Source organism: Mixophyes fleayi, chromosome 1, assembly GCF_038048845.1.
Source record: "Mixophyes fleayi isolate aMixFle1 chromosome 1, aMixFle1.hap1, whole genome shotgun sequence".
In the NCBI taxonomy this organism is placed as follows: Eukaryota; Metazoa; Chordata; class Amphibia; order Anura; family Limnodynastidae; genus Mixophyes; species Mixophyes fleayi.
Window position 1 is genome coordinate 137,311,162 of NC_134402.1, and position 20,915 is coordinate 137,332,076.

The 20,915-nt window shown below is 38.1% G+C and overlaps 1 protein-coding gene across 1 annotated transcript in view; it reads right to left on the bottom strand.

The window, feature by feature from the left end:
• The window catches only part of SGMS2 (sphingomyelin synthase 2), a 47,466-nt gene that overhangs the window by 7,457 nt on the left and 19,094 nt on the right, over window positions 1–20,915 (bottom strand). The window contains exons 2-4 of the mRNA XM_075200747.1: window positions 7,390–7,985; window positions 6,598–6,715; window positions 4,212–4,365 (exon numbers count right to left, since the gene is read on the bottom strand). Of these exons, the coding sequence (XP_075056848.1) occupies window positions 4,212–4,365; window positions 6,598–6,715; window positions 7,390–7,844 (727 nt within the window). The 5' untranslated portion in view covers window positions 7,845–7,985. The remainder of the gene's footprint in view (window positions 1–4,211; window positions 4,366–6,597; window positions 6,716–7,389; window positions 7,986–20,915) is intronic.

The following is a 20,915-nucleotide window of genomic DNA, read 5'->3' on the forward strand; positions in this document are numbered from 1 at the left end:
CTGCAAAAGAACAAAACCCCACCCCCCTTCAAAATATTGCATTACAGCTTAGGTTGCAAAGTTGAATTTGAAAGAAACACAAGAGTTCTGGTACAATGTCCAATGGACAGACAAGACCAAAGCGGAATTGTTTGTACGCGCAAATACATAAGCCCATATTTAGCAGAAACAAAGCATAACCAGAAGAGCCTCGTACCATCAACCATGGAGGGTCCTTAAGAAAGCTATGTATAAATGAATGCCCTTTACAAGTAATGAACTGAAGCTGTGTCCTTAAATAAAGATGTGAGAGATGGATAAACTCATACAGAAAATGATTACCTCATGTAATTGCTACTAAAGGTTGTGGCTGTCCTACATGCTATTGAATCATAAGGTACACTTACTTTTCACACATAGCTTCTTCAAGCTGGTTTATTTATTTGTCACATGAGAATAGATTTATCAAACTTTAGGGCACCGTGAGGACTAGACGCTTGTTATTTTTGCCCTCATATGTAAAAACACAGGTTTGAAAGATGGTAACGTTTTAATCACATGACTCTAGGTAGCACTGTTCAGAAAACTGCTGACCATACTAATCTTTTTTTAGGCTGTTACTGAACATCATGTCATCTCCATGTCTGTAGTATAACATTCAGAAATTTAAGAGACCTCATTTCATCACATCTCTACATTCTCTGTTTCTCTTAAAAGTGAATAAAAAACATTTTGTTTCATTAATGATATGGATATTTACCTGCTTTATATGCATTCATATTTAGCAGATTGAAACCCTTTATACTGACATTTTATAATGTAAGCTTTCCATTGGAGATCAAATAAGATTACATATATTAATTCAAATTGTCTGTGCATTGAGGGAAATGAGAGCTTTCCAGTTAGAGGCATAGGGAACAGGCACCAGTGTAAAGCTAGGTACACACTACAGAATATTCCTGATCAGCATACTGATACGTGTGTACACACTATACATGTTTCAGATCTGTGCTCTTCATTTGACATAACCTTCGGCTGAAATGATTGTGACTCTGCACACTCTATGGAGATCTGCCTACACTGCTGGTCGTGACTTCATACACGCTTTAGAATTTGCCCGATATCGTTCCATCGTTTATAAAGATTTTTAGTCAGTGTGGAAAATCAAATCAAACGATACGATGTGCTTTGGAGCAATAAAACATGATCGCGGGAGCGTACACATTAATGCGATACTAGAACTAACAGTTGCTTATCGTGTGATTGGTAGAATAATCGGTTTAAAAACCTGTAGTGTGTACTCAGCTTAAGTGGGAGTTAGAAGTATTACAGAGCAATTACACTGTACATTTCACCAGTTGCTTTAAATTTTATTTTTAATTTATTTTGGCTGGGTTACTTATTGAACCCTCTATCACAGGTGCCCTTTGAGAAGCCCAGGCTTGTAGATTTGCTCAGCGGGGAGGACAATTGTATCAACTTATTTACAAAATAAAACAGGGGAATATGCAAGATCATGCAATGTGAAGGCTTGCAGTAAATAGCAGACAGGAGTGTTCTTGAAAATAGCCTCCTTCCATACAAGAAAATGTACTTTTTAAGGCTTTTCCTTTGTAAAGTAGCACTGGTATGGATTTGCTTGAACATGAGTAAAGTATTTTTTTGGTAGGTGTTCAATACTCTTTAGTGACATAGTAAGATAGGTTAATACTGTACTGGAGTGGAATGCTACTTCACCGGGCCCCATAGCAAAATGAACCTGGACCTACGATCTGCTCTAACAAGAGCAAGGCAGTGGCCTCTTCTGACCATGCCCTGGTCTGGCTCATGTGCAGTGACCTAACTGGAGCTAGTGCATGCTCAGTAGAAGCCACCACTCTATCTCCTGAGAGCAGAGCTGGGCCTCAGAAGGGTGACCCGGCATCACCTGCCCCTCCACCCCACCTACAAAGTCCCCACCACTGTTCTGTAGCGTACATATCTGGTTGCAGGGATTACAATTTTGAAGGAAATGAAACCGGGCTCCACATAATCATGCTTGCTGGTAAATTACCAATTGCCCTTTTGAGCTTATTAGATGCTGAATAATGAATATGACATTATCTGCATGTTAATCTCATATCATAGACACCCCCACCAAATTTACCTAAAATTAGAAACCTACAGGTGATATTACCCGGCATCTTCCAGCAGTTTTGTGAACGCTGAAATGATTACAATACAGAGCCATTTCTCTCTTTTAGACTACATGGCCTATAAAAAGAAATCATTATCTCATTTTACATCCTGAATTTTGTAGCAGTGATGATAAGTGACTTGGCTTGCAAACTAATATTCTTCTAATGGTACAGGATGCAGCATAAATGGTGTTCTGGTTTTTAGAAATAGAGTTTTGAAGGAAATCAGATACAATCATTGCTCTGATGATTTTTTCAACCATTATTATTAGCACCAGTTTTCAAAAGGGTACTACTGCTTATGTGTGTGCTACAATGTAAAACATTGTCACTATATAAATTTGTGTTGTATTTTGCAGTGGACCTACTGCTTCTTACCAGTAGTTTTCCATTAGAAGAAGAACTTTTTGTATTATAGGTGTGAGGAAACAGGGTGCTACTGGACTGAGAACTTTGTAATCATCACCTGTTTCTTACGGTTTAATGTACTTTTTAATCCTTGTCCCAGTCTAAGAATATACACCAGAGCATTGGTGTATTATGTGTATTATTTCATGTTATTAGGTACATTTTGCCCTTGCTATTACCTGCAATATTGGGAAATGTATCAATATAAATGTTATTGTATCAAAACAGACTTATATTGTGTAACATTGCTGATACAATGTGTCAAAAGTCTTATTGTTTCATGTAAGCGTGCAGTGTCATATCCTGGTGTAATATTGTAACCCCATATCACTGTCAATAACACAACAGTTTTCTCAGTCTCCTAAACCCACTGCCTTGGTGTCACACTTGACACCATCCTCTGCTTTATACCTTTGATCCAGACTCTCTCCCAGTCCTGTCGACTCCACCTTAAAAACATTGCCAGAATACGCCCTTTTCTTACTCAACATGCTACCAAAACTCTTATCCATTCTCTCATCATCTCCTGTCTTGATTAATGCAACCTCTTGCTATCTGGCATTCCTGACACCCATATATCCACACTTCAATACATCCTAAATGCTGCTGCAAAACTGATCTTCCTCTCTCACCGCTTCACATCTACTGAATTTGCAAAACCCTACACTGGCTCCCCGTGTCCTCCAGAATCTGATTCAAATTACTCACCCTTACCTAAAAAACCCTCAAAAACACCAATAATTCATACATCTCAAATCTCATATCAAAACTCTTCCTCCCGCCCTCTTAGATCTACCTCTGACCTGCACCTTGTCTGGTCTTTGGGAACCACCATCTCTTTCTTAAAGCTTACCTTATACCTGATGACACTAATGCACCCTCATTGCTGTCCCAATCTCCACTCTGAGCCACATTAGCACCTCTTGTTTCAGCTGTGCCCTTTTCCACTTAGAATGTAACCTCTTTGATGAGTAGGGCCCTCCATACCCTTTGTTTTTATGTCTGCAATTATTTTGTCTACCTCATATTTCCCTGTTTTATGTATGTCCTGTTTTTCCTACTGTATGGGGCTGGGGAGCTCTGTGGTGGCTTACAAATCTATGTTATTATTATTATTAATAATAATAATAATAATAATAATAATAATAATAATATTTGTGTTGTGTGCAGCACATGTTGAAAAAAGCAGAGATCAAACATAATAGGGGTCATTAACAAAAATGTGGACCTGCGTCATACATAGGCAAAGAAAGGGGCATTACAGATTTTCTCTCCCATAAAACGACCTCCTCTTTACGGGTGCTCTGGAAGTGCAGGTGACTGAGAGTTTTCCTCTGCTTTTAGTGGGACACAGTTTGCATAAATCAGATGCGATTTATACAGGTGCAGAACTGGGGGGATGGGCAGTGGGTGATGAGAGAGAGGACTGCGCTTAATTCATCCTATGCCATTGGTATTTTCTGCTTTCTTTTGGTTTTTATGGTCTTCATGGTTTTTGAATACAACTACCCATCAACTGTGGGATAAAAATACAAAAGGTGTATTTCCCTTTGCCTCTGAATATTAACCACCAAAACCAATAGTATGAATAAAAAAAATAAAGGGTCACAATGACAATAATGCTACCCTATATATACATCAACTTACATTCTTTAATAAATAAGTAGGTGAGAGTGAGTATGACCGTGTGACCACTGAACAGGAAGTCTCCACATAAGATATGAGATCCAGTAATAGTCAGGCCGCCTCCTGTTATTAATCGCAGGATCCTTTGTGCTTTAGCGTAAGAATCTCCATTCACCTAAAATAAAAGAAAGCACTATTAGAAAAGGATACACCTTCCCAACATGTAGCATCAATGTTAAAATTATTAATAGAATATTAATGGCTATAAAACAAACCTCTAGACTGGGGTGTGCCAACTATTCTGCAGCCTTGTCGGACAGAGGGATTATTGTGTTATAACATCATTCTTAAACAAAGTGTTGAAATGTTAAGTCCACAGCTATGTTCAATCATAATCTTAACTTCTCTGCCCTAATATAAATAAATCTGACACCTATTTTGCGTCCAGTTAGTCAACCGTTTCCTAGTTCCAAGACTGTTTTTTTTACTATTTGCTGCACTATATGGGCTGTAATTTATAAATAAAAAAACCTTTTAAAAGAGCAACACTGATTGTGTACTTAGTTTGTTTAATTTATACTCAATGAAACAAAAAAAACAATTCTGCAAATAAACTTCTAAAACACAAAACATTCTCTAGCACAAACTATGCAATGGTACTTGAATGTGAAGAATTGCTTGTCATTACTGGAAGGGACATTGCAGCTCTCAGCAGGGGCGTCGAGAGTCGGGGGAGCAGGTACAAAGTTCTGGGTCCTGGGCCTGACTGTGTTTTGGAAGGAGCCAACCCAGGTTGGCCACACCCCCTTTGGCGGCTATGGAAAGGGCCCCATAAAGTTGCTGTATGGGGGCCTGAAATGCCTCTTGGCGGCTCTGGTCCTCAGAATATGCCTGGTATCACCTATCTATCATCTGCCCGTGGTTTTTAAATAACTAGCATGAAATGGTGTTCACATCATCTGCCCAACGCTAACGGTAGGCAGATTAAGGGCTAGATTTACTAAGCTGCGGGTTTGAAAAAGTGGGGATGTTGCCTATAGCAACCAATCAGATTCTAGCTCTCATTTTGTAGAAAGTACTAAATAAATGAAAGCTAGAATCTGATTGGTTGCTATAGGCAACATCCCCACTTTTAAACCCGCAGTTTAGTAAATCTAGCCCTAAATGTCTACAGCTATGGGTTGCATTCTCAGACTGCATTATTAAAGATCACATTTTTTGCATCAGAAAATCCAACATATTTAATATAAATAATCTTATAATCCTGAACTCATTATGGCTCAGTCAAGCTGCTTGTATAAACAAATGCATCAAGCCAATTAATACGTTGAAACTAATTAGTATAAACAGACAGAAGTTAAATGTATTAAAACATGGTGATTAAATATAAAGTTTCTGTTCCAATTTTTTTATCCAATAAATTTTCTACGCAAAGTAAATCCTCACTTTATTGCACAAGGTTCATATATTGGCTGCTAGTTATTTACATTCCAAAACTTATTAAGGCTCTGCTCTATACCAAATCTCTGGTATATCTGAGTGATGACGGAATGCATTTCGACAAACTAAGTAAGAGATTCCCAACAGAGTTTACCCTTACCACTCCCTGCACTCCGGCTGCATACCTACTCATAGGGCTAGATTTGCTAAGCGGCGGGTTTGAAAAAGTGGAGATGTTGCCTATGGCAACCAATCAGGTTTTAGCTTTCATTTATTTAGTGCATTCTACAAAATGACTGCTAGAATCTGATTGGTTGCCATAGGCAACATCTCCACTTTTTCAAACCCGCAGTTTAGTAAATATATCCCATAGTCTTAATTTAAAAATCTGGGACACAATCAGCCAGGCCCCCTTTACCTAAACAGGATCATGACTGGTCTGCTAAATTTGGGACTGTTTGGGGAAAACACATTGCTTATCTGAAGGAGCCCTCAAAGTTAAGTCAGAAAGCTATAGCCAGATACCTTGTGAGTTCCTGATACTGGATTGCAAATTGGTATATTTATATATATTGCAATTATGTTAATGTAATTTGAAAAAAAAACTTGTGTAATGTATATTTAGTGGCTAAAAATGTCTCCTTTATTTATTAACCAAGCGACTTGAAGGCATAGAAACAATGACAGCCATTATTCTGAGACAAATGCTGGTTGCCCGGGTCAGTGACGCACACTAACTGACCCTTCAGTATTAGCACCTGGTAAGGGGTAGGGTACATAATTGCAACGGAGCTAATGTCAGCACTTAACCTCCATCGCAATTATGACCGCCACCATCTTAAACAGTATGTGCAGTAGCTTTAATCCATATTTAGATACACATAGATGGATAGTCATCTTTTAGTTGGAGTATATGAATTATTACAAACAAAAGTGTGGAGTAACTTTTACAATTGTGAAGTCTTACCTTTGGGGCACATTGAAAGTGCATTCCAGGCACAGGGAGAGTTGTAACGTACATTGTAATACATCTGTACAGGTACAAAGTTCCGATAATAAAAAAATACCTGCGACCCACAATTGATCTGTAAATGAAAGAGATAAAAGCTTTTTACAGTTTTGTTTGATGATTTACATCTGAGTTGCCTGTACATAAGCAATTTATACTAGTACAATTCTATGCAATTACTTGGAAAACAAACTTAAGGGCTAAGGGTGAGTTTGTTTCATAAAACACAAATATAAATTGATGTATCTATTGCACATATATTTGAATTATTTATAGAATAAAATTGTGTATTCAATTATATTAATGACAGGACTGGACGCTTAACTATAGGTACTGAATTCTTTTTCAAAATAATTTGAACACTGAATGGTACACAGCTCTAAAATGTATGTAGCCAAGGTAGAAATATAGATAAATATGGCACTCAATGTATAATAATTAAAGTATTTCCAAATTACATTATCACTAATTAAGCATACCCAGATCAGGTAGGATCTAGGAACATTATTTGTCAAGACAATAAGTAGAATTCTGCTCAACACGTCAATAAAACATGTGTTGTTTCAATGTGATTTTGATGTGTTCAGCAGTCCACCATTCAATCACTTCCATTGAACATCTATCATTAGCTTAGGATTTTAGTTTAGTTAATGCTTTTGAAAAACCTATGTATGATGATTTTGCATAATGAATTTACTGCATACCTAAATAAATGTTGACCTTTACACAATTTTTCTTATTGGTACCTACTTATATCTGAGGAAAAGCCATTGGATGAACCAAATTCCAACCAGAATCATTCCATTTATCTCGGATACAGAAAAGGCCCATGTTATTCGATCAATGTAGTCAAAGAACTTGTCAGGCAAGGGTGGGCTCACCTCCTTAGGAGGGACTCTTTCATGTACGACTGTGATCATAACTGTGGTGAGGACCAAGTTAAAGAGTGCATAAACAAAGGCAATGCCAGTCTTCCACCATTCTAAGGGAAATTTAGCTTTAGAGTCTTCGGGCATAGTAATTTTAATATAGTCTGGATATTTCTTTGCTCCTTTTCGCAAACCATTTGGCAGACTTTTGGATTTTGTCTTGACATGTTTGTCATTTCCACTGTTTGATGTAACAGATCTTGGAAAGCCGTTTTGTGTTTGACTACGTGGAGCTTCCGTGTGTTCTTCAATGTTTGTAGTCTCAATAGCATCCATTTGAGCAACACTCCTTCACAAGAGTAATTTCCTTGTTAAAAATATATTGTTTATTTTGTTTCTAATGACTTGGCTGACAAATTCCAAAATTCATTTCTTTGAGTTTCGCGATCCTTCTCTACAAGCTTGCGATAATATCATCTGCAAATGGAAAAGAAAAATAAATGTTCACTGCATCAGTTCCTAAGGTTATGACACCAACTATGTTGAATATAGCTATTTTGAGCATGGTTCTCATTCCAATCTCCTGCATAGATGAATGTTAATATCATGTAATCACTATAACTCCTTTTATGCACTGTGCACACAGCTGCTTTTATTTCCATCTCTCCTCCGTTTAGCTTCTTTTGACAGGGGAACAGAGGAGAGCCGGATATTCGCACAGGGATAATTAATCTCCATGGAGTAATGTACTGACCATGCACATAGACATGTTACTGAAGCAGATACTGATGAAGGAACAGGCATGGATTAACATTGAGCATATTCTTCTTTTCCTCATCCCTGCTCTAATATGAGCTGAAGTATAACACCAGTGTGCACGTCCATTACTCCATAGAAGTCAATGATCTCTGTTTTTAATTCCATCTCCCATTCATTCTGTTTTTTTGTGACAGGGTAACAGAGGAGAGACAGATATCTGCACAGCCATGTGCATAGTACATAAAGGAAATTATCATGATTAGTGGTCCTTTAACATGAGTGTAAGATACCTTCCTTGACTAATGTACAATTAAATATATGTGATAGACTGCGATAGTACTGTTTCCCTAGTAATCAAATTACTGAAAATGGTACAATACTGGCTTAGCTACTAAGGGAAATGTTTAAACAAAACAACACACAGAGATAAATAGCCTAAGCTTGTTCAGCAACTACAGAACATATGCTGATTCTTAATAACTACATTATCAATGTAATGCCTTTAATGTACCACACAAAATTAGAGGTTTGTTTAGGATTAGACTGCAGCAACATTCATTATGTATTGCTGCAAATCGCAGTGATATATAATGCAATACCGCAGCGATTTACCACTGCTCTGGGAGGCCCGGGGAAGACCCCCCCCCCCTCCTACACAAAGACTTTTTATGGTTCACCAGCCGCCTATGTCATACACTGGTGGCGAATAGAGACGCACATAACTCTGTGACACAGGAGGGATCCAGTGAAGTCATAGTGGCTTCATCTGGATCCTTGAAAATGACAAACAACGCTATCCTGAGATAATCCTTAATAAATTGGATAACTTTATAGTCCCCATATTGACATATGGGGTCTGCGTTCAGCAATGTTAAATGGGATTTGAACTCTCTAAATTATGTGAAGGCCATTTTATGGAGAAATCTGCTGTTTGTCCAAGGGACAAGGAACTATTTCTTACACATGCATAATAAAGTAGATCAGCAAGTAAAATGTTACAGTACCAGGTGTTCAAGGTTGTTGCATTGTCTTATTTAAAGTGAAGGTGTCATGACTAGATCGTCTAACAAATTATAATTTTATTGCATATAGTATAGACCTGACCCTATTAGTTTATTATAGAAAGGTACCTGGGTATAATCTGCAAATTGAAGAGTTGCTTCCCAAAACATATGAAGAAAATAAGCTGCAACTATGGTTCAATTATACACTAGGTAATTAATCCAGAACTCAACTGCATGCCCATGGTTGCTAATTCTTCATGATCAGTGAGTATAAGGCCTGGGCCACAGCATCTCTATCCAGCTGGCAGATAACTGACCCAAACTACAGTTTACAATTTCCATCTACTGCCCACTATGCCCCCTCGCATCTGACATGAGAGATGACTGCATTGGTGCTGTGTTTGTGCCATATATGTGGGGCTGTATGGTTATATTCCCAGAAACATAGCAGTAATCACACTAGGGGGGGTATTAAATTGTTTCTTTTAACGCGCTAAAACCAAAAAAAAACGAGCGCTCTAAAAAAACTTCATATTATATGGTAATTTTGCGCGCGTAAACAGTTAATACGGTACTTACTCGCTGCCAGAGGGCTGAATTTCAGCTCGCTGCTTAGGGAGCTGCGAGATGAAATTTAGCAAGTAATTACCGTATTAACGGTAATATTTTTAGAGCGCTCGTTTTTTTTGGTTTTAGCGCGTTAAAAGAAACAATTGAATACCCCCCTAGGAGGGGGCCAGTGGGTATACTGTAGCAATATCATTAGAAAAGTAACAATATTAGATGGTGCAGCCACTAGTTCTGGGGAGAAAATGGCTTGTTAGGTTATAAATAACACATCCAAGCATTACTAAAAAAAACGTCAGCAGTCAATCTTGGGAACTATGCAAAAACTGTGTGATTCTATATAGATACTATATAAAGCTACCAATTGACACCACCCATCTGTCATTCCAGAAAGCCACAAAAGAGCCCTGCCTACCATGACTATGTGCTGGGAGACACAGGTATATATAATGAACAGAGACAGGCAGAGAGCGGCGAAGACATATACTGTGTCCGTGGGATCAACATTATCATTGCAGGGGGGGCAGGGGGCATTTATGTCCCCCTGTACGCACCTCCTTAATTTTAATTGGCTGACTTTTCTCCATCCTTAGATTGGCCTTTGAAAAACACACATCCCTATGTGATTGGAGCAGTTTTAATGCAGGAACTATTGCTAGATGAAAAACACTACGGTAAATCAACCTGCTATTAGTATATGTCATGCATAAAGACATTAGACCAAATGAGCTTTGTTGCATAAGGCGTTTGTCACCAGGATAATCTACTCAGTAAGTATTTTCTGCTATACAAATGACACCCATTGGTTATTGGTTATTATTTTACTTTTGTATTTATAAACTGCAAAAAAAGAGAATACTAATACTATTTTTTACCTATCGATTTGAATTATATTGTGTTATGAACTATTCAATAATTGTTCCAGTTTAGAACTATGGGCTGACAAATTTTAGAAAAAATTGTTGATTGGCTCCCTGATCTGCTTTTATAATGACATCATATTGTTCCCCTCCGTTTATGTAAAAGAAAAACATGACTGTGAAAAGCAGTGTGTTATATTAAATCTGATTGGCTCCTTTTAACGCTGTGTATTTTTCCAGAGACTACTCTTTGGTCAGTTAGTATGATCACTCTTGTTTCCAGCAGTTTTCATTGGATAATTGCTATGTAACATTTTGTTGTCCAATTGGCTGTTACTCTAACCTAGCACTCTTTAAATTTTAAATGCTAAGTTCCATGTCACCCCCCTGATTAAGTCCCTTTGAGACGAAACATGTTGGTATGTGGCTTGGTGTTCTGAATCTCACTTCGTTTGGTCCACAATAATTGAATAAATGGAGTAAAAACACGATGGCTCATGTTCCCAGGTTGTCATTGGTTGGTGTTTTCGACTGAGAATTGCAGATGCAAGGCACTCTCTAAGAATGGAGAAAGATCACATCTATCATTTAAACTAGAACAGCAAAGTGTATTTAGACTAAAAGTCCAATAAATTTCACATTGTGCTAATTTTAAAAATCTATCACCCCCCTCTTGCATTTAATGTTACATGTTCGATGACCTTAAATTTAACTCTTGAAGGATTTGAATTATGATATAATTTAAACAGACAAGATACACCATGGGCTAGATTTACTAAGCTGCGGGTTTGAAAAAGTGGGGATGTTGTCTATAGCAACCAATCAGAGTCTAGCTGTCATTTTGTAGAAGGTACTAAATAAATGAAAGCTAGAATCTGATTGGTTGCTATTGGCAACATCCCCACTTTTTTAAACCCGCAGCTTAGTAAATCTAGCCCCATGACTATCAAAACTCTTTGTATACTCCAAACAAGTACCAGTATTCTGTTTCAATATTCTCTGGTCTTCCTATGTATTTTTTCACACAACCACATTCCAAAAGATATATTACATAAGATATTAAAATGAATATGGCTGTTGTATTACCATCATTTATAAATATTTTATTATCCTTATGAAATAATTTACATACTTTGAAGTGATTACAGGTAAAAAGCCTTTAGTATTATTTTCAACAAATTATGTTTAACATTTGTGGAAGCACTTAAATGACTTGTCGAAAAAAACATTTTCAAGGTTCTTAAAAGCATCTGTAGTTCATCAGTAATATGTTTACTCAGAATCAGGACCAGTTTGAGAATGTGCCATTTTTGTAAAGAATCTGTTTAATATTCTCTCAGATTTGTTAAAGGGTGTTCCAAAATGACAGAAAATATTGTTTTCTTCTTTCATGTATTATAGCAACAGAATTTTTCATTCAAGTTTTTTGGTTCTAGCTGAACTTTTCTCCAGTAAATTAATAGAATAATAATATAATTATTTACTCTATTTGAAATAAAATATGTTATTTATTTGGGAGTTTAGGGATATTCTAGAAAATAGTCCTATTCTCCCACTCGAAGATCACAAAGTTTTTGCCAATTTATTTTTGTCTCAACATGCAGAGAACACTGGCAATTGTAAAGCTTTACTGACGCATAGATCTCCTCCACAACATTCTCCATAAATTGTCAGTGTACAGATTTCATTAATACCGAGAGTAACAGTGCCGGCATATATGTGTAGAGCATAAAATGTACCTGCTCAGGTAATGCCTTGTTAATCTGCCAGGTGCATGTAGGCAGCTGGTAATATATGACAATAAATCAGGTAGCCTGTAACTAAATTGTTGATCGGTGGGCAGTTTTTTTGTTTACCTCTCATTTTATCTCCCAAATAAGTAAAGCTGGATTTACCCTTTTTATTATTATGATTGGGCACATAGATATTTAGTTTTGTAATTCATGAATGTCTCAACCTGCATTAATATGACTGACATGTCGTTAATGATAACCATTCTATACTTGACAGCGAAATTTAACACACTACAGCATTCTATTTCTGACCACACAAACAGGCCTTAATGCGTTGAAGAATTGATTCAACTGAATGCCTTGGACTATGTCCAATTTGGCCACTTACTTTGGAGGTCAAATTGGCCGCTGATCCTCTTCCTAATATTTGGCCTTCAAGGTAAGCTGCAGGAGTGGCACGTGTGCAGCAAGTGTGTGAATTGTGAGGTCTATATGACTTTCTGTGATGGAGGATGGCAGAAATACTAATTCAACTTTACTTTTTATCAAAGCTGCAGACCTCCACATACAGATATGTAATGCCACTTATACTGATTGTTAGAATGCTTTACTATATAAATAAAATTGTATGTTACACCAACAGTATATATGTCTTTAGTGTCTATAAGATTCTATACATATGGGGGAATTCACTCAACACGGAGTTAATTCTATTACCATTAATAGTCATTTTAACCCCGATTTCTGCTCAAGGCTCTCTGAGCAGCGAGCAAAAACCAGCGTTAAAGATTACTGTATATAATAGTAATAATTATTAGAATAGGTAATAGTGCGCAGGCCACGTTACTTTCAGCAGTAACGCGGCCAATTGAATTCCTCCCATAGAATGCATAGAATGTTTTCTTTACTGTCATTTTGTTTTCGAGAACAAAAACAATCTTCTTATTCCAAATAATCAACACACAAACCAAAAATCACCACAACAAAATTCTAATATAGCATGCATGTTTTTGCAAGTATTGTGCTTTGACCTAAAATAACATAATACTTTACATTTTTTCAACTCTCTCCATTCGAGGCTATCTACCCTATTCAGCCCAAGCTGCATGTGAAATAGTTTGGGTAGTGTGCATGATGAGCTCTCCTCTACACAACAATGATATGAAGTAGCCCAGTGTTGGCTAACCTGTGACACTCCAGGTGTTGTGAAACTACAAGTTCCAGCATGCTTTTCCAATATATAGCAGCGTATTACTGGAAGGGTATGCTGGGACTTGTAGTTTCACAACACCTGGAGAATCACAGGTTAGCCAACACTGAAGTAGCCGGACTCTCACATCTTCAAAGTGCTGCCTGGCTGTCCTTGCCTCCATATTTTGCGCTATATGTGAAAGCACACTATAGTACTATACTACAGTTTATGTACTAACTATTGTTGGGGGGGGGGAGGTGGGTAGCAATGCAAAGTCTAGTGCTATGCTTTTCTAAGCAAGACTGCCATCAGAAACTGTGGTGCCCAGTATAAATGAAACACAGGGCCCATTCCCAGCCTGACCCCCATCTCACTGGGCTTAGTGGACACAGGCATGGTGCTTGCAGCAAGCGCATGCTATGCCCCTACCCTGTTGGTGGACTGTGCTGTTCTCTTCTACGTATTATTGCAGCTTTCACAACCTGATTCTGGTTTCTTGTCTGGATCCTGGAATGTTGGGGCCTGTTTGTAAAATGTGTAGGTATTTGAATTACAAAGAGCCAATCAGTAAGTGAACACAATACATAACACAGATCACCCAGTTTATAATACATACAACCAATGTTCAAAAGGGCTGCACATTAGCCTTAATTTTGAATATGAAAAAGCATCCCAAAAACGAGTTTGGCACATCCACATCTCTCCTCCCAAAATGCCCCACATACCCCACTCTTGTTCGAAAATTCATCCACGTGCCACTCAGACCTCTAACATGGTCCAAAATAGCTCAACATGTCCTCAGACCCCCACTTGCCACAAAATGCACCATCATGCATGTGTCCACAAATGCCCCTCAGACCTCCCCATATGTCCTCCACACCTCTGCCACATGCTCACCAGACATCCATTTATGTCAACTAGACTTCCTCACATGCCCTTTACACCTCCCCTCATGCCCTTTACATGCCATTCAGAACTACCCACATGCCCCACAGACACACCTCATGCCCCATAGACCACACCTCACGTCCCTTACATGCCCAGCAGATATCATCACATGCCCCATACATGCTCCTCAGAACTCCCCACAAGACCCTTAAATACACCAATTCAGACCACCCCACATTCCATTTACAAGCCTATGTGGCAGTCAGGCCTCACAGACTGCCACACATGTCAGCCACTCAAACTTTTCAAAATAGAGATTGATTACAGCTTGCTTCTTCCTTGCCTTACTATATAGCGGTGCGAGGGTGCATGTGACATCAGGTCACACCATCACTTAACTGAGACACAGACGTGGTGTGGTGTGAACGGGGCGACTGTAGCTGGCTTTCCCCCGCTAGGCTGCTCATTTACAAAGAAGTGAGAGAAGCTCACTGCCGCCGAGAGCAGCGGAACCCCTGGTGAGTCCAGACCCGTTACAGTAGTCTCCCCCGTACCTCCCTGATGGTGGCCATGCTTCTAAGCTCCACTTGGGCTTTTAGTTCCATCACAGCGCTGGGTCCTCCTAGACTGCAGAGCACTATAGCAGCCACATGAGCTGCCAAGGTGCTAGTTATGTCCCTGTTTGGCACATAAAATTGAGCCAGAGACAGATGGCCAACATTTTGGAGATGTGAGTGTCTAGATTTGTCAAATTAGAGAGTGTAAGGTAAACAGTCACCCTACGCTCCCCCCTGCTATTTTACATTGGGTTTAGTGCTGAAAAGAATAGATAGAATTAATTGGCCCAAACTTTACCTATAATAGGACTATAAGGGAGGGAGAATTTTTTTTTATTCAATGGTAATTACCTTATAACACCTTTATTCTGACACAGTCATTCTTTTAACAGAGGGGACATCTAAAATTTAGCCCATCTCATCCCTTAATACAAAACAGTTACAGTAGGGTTCTCTTATAAATATTACATTTAGGTGCAAAATTTGCCCTTAGTCATAACAGCCAGACACGTGCCTTCATTTTCTTAACTGCACTACAAAGGAAAAAGCTAATTGATGATAGGTTGATATGGTTCAGTGCACATTTTGAACCTAAATGCAATGTAAGTAAATGCGCCCTATTGTCACCTAAATTCCTATCTGATCGACCAACTAGATAGAAACCACTAGTTTAATTGCAGGGAAGACTTTATTATTTTTTCTAGTTATATATATAATAATTAATAATTATTGATGTTCATTTTATTTACTTATATGTTTTTACTTATTTTCATCCTTACTTTACATGTTATTTTTTATTTTTATATTTTAGAAAGAGTCTGTAAAAATGAATTGCAGTTTATTGATAGTCCTCACATACTACATATAATATATTATCTTATATTAAATTATCTTAAATATAGAATAAAGATGTATGGTTCCCTTTGACCCAAAATGCCGTGATAGGATATATACCTCGATATTCATTTCAGGCTACATATATAGGAATTATTTTCAAAACATGTGGCAACCTTAGCCCTCCTTATACCATCATTAGAATTGGTCATAAGCGCAGATGTTATTAGACATTTCTGGTGCATACAACCTGTGTTACACTCAGAGACAGCGGAGCATATATAGTAAGCCCATCTTACCTGGGCGACCCACCAGCCTGTCTGCACTGGTCCTTGTACCACTTTAAATCAGAAGCTCTTGCACTGTATATAACAAAGCAGGTATAGGATCAAGCGTGGGGGTAAGCAGTGAAGCTACTTCCGAGCAACCGCTGTAAGGGGCGCAAGCTAGATCTACTACACTCTAAAGCTGGGTACACACTACAGAAATTGCGACCAACTTTTTATGCCGAGCAATTTTACATGCGATTGATGGTCCCATCGCTCGGTCCATGGACTGCATACACACTAGCCTTGTTTAGGACAATAAAGGGAAGAGCGGGCGTCCCTTTAGCGACTTTTTACAGCCATGTTGTCGTGAGCAATGACTGTTATTTCATACTCACTGTTGTGGATCGGTCGGAAGTTTATACACACTACACAGCGGAAACAAGATTGGAACGAAAATATTAAATGGTACGACCAACCAAATGAGGCGACAATCGTCCATTTGGGCAGACTTTCGACCATCGTGTCACTATACACACTGACCCGACTTTTGAACGAGCGGTCGTATGTCGGCTGATTGAGCCGATTATTGGATGAAAACCGTGTAGTGTGTACCCAGCTAAAGGGAGTGTGGGTGTTTTAGAACATACTGCTACAATATGATCATTCCATATGCCAGAAAGTTATGAAAGCTGCAGTTACAAAAGCATTGCACAACTGAACTAGTATCTTAGGTAAAATTACATTTCTCCAAATAGGACAACAAAAGCATTATGATGTGAAAGTCCCCAACAGTCACCCCTTTTCCCTACCATGGAGAGAAAAACAAATAAAAAATCTTGATGCTGTGAAATGAAGTTACACCTATATAGGAGAATAGGCTACTGGTAAATACCATTATACTGTACATGGCAGTCCTCTGAGCATACTTCCCAACTGTCCCGATTTCATACGGACTATTCTGCTATCCTGGGAAGTTGGTAGGTTAGTCCCCACCAAATCCATGCATGATAATTTTTAGGAGAAGGGGATTGGAGGCTGCCTAGCGCTTGCAATGTGATGTGGCCACATGCCTCTTTCGGAGGAGCTGTGGCTGTTGTTGAGAGCTACGGTTTGAGTGAATGCTTTACTCACTGAAGCTTTAGAGGATGAGATGGCCTTATGTTGTGACAGAGTTTCAATATACAGATTATTTGACTTTGTTAGAGCTCATCAGTGCATGATATTGTTACTATGGGGCAGCTTAAAAATCTCCCCAGCTCAGCTGATTGTTTCAATTAGGTTGTCTATGTACAGCTTCAAATGCTGTGCATCAAATGTTATCCTGCACTGATATCCGGCCCTAGCATGGGCAAAAACGCCTATCAATAGGTTGAAATTCTGTTTAAGAAAATCAATGTCATGCTCTAAATACCCAGTGGGCAAAGCACTGACTGGCTGTACAGCTTAACTGCCCCAACTGCTCTCATTGTTTCAGCAAGATCTTCTGAAATAAATGAAGGATTAATCATTGTATTAGCATGCCTTAGCTGACTACACAACAAATCCTCTGCCTTTATATAAATGTAGCAGAGAAATTAAAAACAAAAAATCAACACTTACAGTGTACTGGTAATTCCCTTCTTCACATCAGCTAAGGCTAAATTGTTTGTCTGGCTCCATCTTTTCCCACCAGAGTTTTAAAGTAAACACCAAATTATACTAATGGAACATTATCCCAGTTCAATGTTCAGAAATACAATCATGGGGGGGGTTCTACTTCCCAGCAATTGAAATCGCCACATTTGTGCCCACATTTTCTTTCTCAATTAGCAAGAGAAATATTTCACTTTTCAATGTTGCAACCACATCATGTAAAATCATAAACTACACAGAATGAATGCACAAAAAATCTAAAAAAGTATATTAGCCAACCTCTCAATAAATACATTTGGTAAAATCTCAAGCATATATATGCCAGCAAATTGCTATATCTATGTAGTTATTTCGTTTTACATACAGAGAGCCTGATTCATGTTTGGACACAAGTCCCTTTGCCGTATCTTGCATGAGCTCCGTGCATGCTTTGAAATGGATCATATGTCAATGAACACAGTTGCATGTAATTCATGTCTGACCGCAAGCAACACTTATGACATGCAGGGTGGAACGAGGGATAGAAAGGGCAGATGAACGTAGGCAATGTACAGTAAGGGCGTACCACCGCCAGTTCAAGCCCTACACTTCTCTAAAGTACAGGTTTTTCTTTTTAGCCGTATAATTTTCACCAGCTACAATGCAGGTGTAAGTACAGACTGATAGTGATGACTGTCACGATATTAGCGTTTGCATTAAAAACTACACGCATGCTTGATACTAGTTAGCAAAGAAAATGTGTATGCAAGGACGACTGACTATATAAACACACTTTATGTACATTACGCATTAAAAGCATCATGATTTTTGTATCTAATGTAACAAAAAAATTAAAATCCATATTTTATTAATGATTATAATGTTAAGAATTGTTCATTTATTTTAGAATTCATTTTTTTAAGTGCTTTGATATGCCTTTTAATAAACAGACTCTTGTGCATATACTGCAGTCTGTTGTGTGTATCTACATACAGCAAGTACAGTTGGGGCAGAGCGCAATTATACCCAGATTAAAATCAAAAACTATCTTGAGATCCGCTTGTCTTTGAATATGGTCGGAACTACGCTTAAGTTCCATGCTCTTTTTTTAAAATTCATGTTTCATGCAGAATGCGTGCACACATGAATCAGGTCTAGAGTCCTTAGTTGTCATTTTACCGTCATACATATCTAAATATACTCTGCATGAAATGTACTGTTACAATTTAATCTGTGTTATGCTAGATTCACACATGTCGCTGGCAATATAAGTAAATTGACACAATACTGGAACATGTACCCAAAAACAAGTGCAAGGTCAGAGATTGACAAGGTCAGCAATTTAAAGTTATCAAATGATTTATTTTCATGAATGGCAGTAAATCTGATCAGTAGATGACTACTCTCTGCCTGTGTGTAGAGTAATTTCCTGACTTCATTATCTTAACTACTTCACCATATGACCTGGCCACTCTCTTCAGGATCGCACAGAGGATTTTTAAGGGGGGAAGGGGGTTCCCCTCCACCCCCAAAAAAAAATGACTATACATTAGTTACGTGCATGAGTATATTTACTATCAAACTATCAACCTGCAAAGAAGTTCACTGAGCGCCAATTGTAGAAAGGTGGAGAAAGGGAATAAGGGATTGCAATAATGAAATTCTGTTTGGCGTTTATAAAGCCCATCAAAAGTACATATGTGAAGTTTGTCTTCGCAAAATCAGTTATATCATCCTTTTCTACTTTGTCCTGGGGATCAAGGAATATGAGACACTTGAGCTGATAAAAGAATATTACACTGAAAAACAGTAAAATATCATCCTTTAAAGAATAAATGAGAATTTAGTAGAGGAAAGGCATGTGCAACGCTATGGGCTTTTTAAATCATGCAAGCAATTAGCAGCAGAGAGAAATGCTGCATTGGACCATTGGAGCCTTCAGGGAATACCACTGGATGGGAAGTAACTATTCTCTTAGCTTTGAGTAGAATGATGCTTTAAAATATATTTTCTGAATATATTGATTGTCCACCCATTTCTGATGGATGTTATTTCTCGATGAGACCAAGAAAACATTCTTCTACCTTTTCTGACAATATGGCCCCTGTATTGATGTCAAATAGATGGATTTAATTTTACCTAAGCCAATACATAGATAAATAACAAGAGTAGTAAACAATTGGCTACACCAAAGAATGGTTAAACAGTATAAATTGGGGGAGTACACAAAAAAGGGAGTATCAGAAGGTAAAAGGAATGGGCAAACTAATGAACATGACCAAACTGCACATGTTTCAGGATACTATGGTAGCTAACTTTGCAGATTTTACTGAACATCTCTATGGGGTGTGAGGCATAACCCACAATGTTACATCACAGCAGAGTGCATACTAGAGGCATTCCACTGCACATCACGACCAATTAGGTTGGCCCAATAGAGCTGAATACTGATGTAATTAAAATTATGCTTTTAAGCTTAAAAGTGGAAATGTTAAACAGTGCAAATTTAGTTTTGCTTAAATTATATATTTAGGTGAATGGTTTCATAACTATAAGAAGTACAGCAATCTATACCTCAAATATATCAAGAGCTTATAACTAGCCACCAAAGTTCATATACATAGTATGAACAGCAATGGGGAAAAGAGATGGTTTTGGTATATTCCAATAGATATAGAAAAACTGGGAGAAGAAACCAAGGTAAGTTTTACGAGAGAAACTTGCTTGGTTCCTCTGTAAAGGAGCATGGTAAAATTAAGAAGACTCCTTGAAAACCCAAATGTTATAAGGATCCAAACAAGAAAGGCAGCCTAGGTAATAAAAAGCCTTCTCTAAATCTCTGTATCAAAGTTTAAGATCAGTATTTTGTCCCCAGTCCAATAAGAACATATAAATCAACAGTGCGCTTCATGTTTTGCATCTCATATTGTCTAAAATCGTAATGCCTGTCAACAATGGAAAAAACTATCTGGCTTTTGTCAAAGAGGCTGGGCAATATCGGACCTAGGGGTCTATTTATGATCAAGGAGCAACAGCAGCATTAAAAGACTTCATATCACTGCTATTTACCATAACATTTCTGCCGGGGCAGTTAAGTTTTACTCAGCTCAACCTCGATACAAACTGGCAGCTG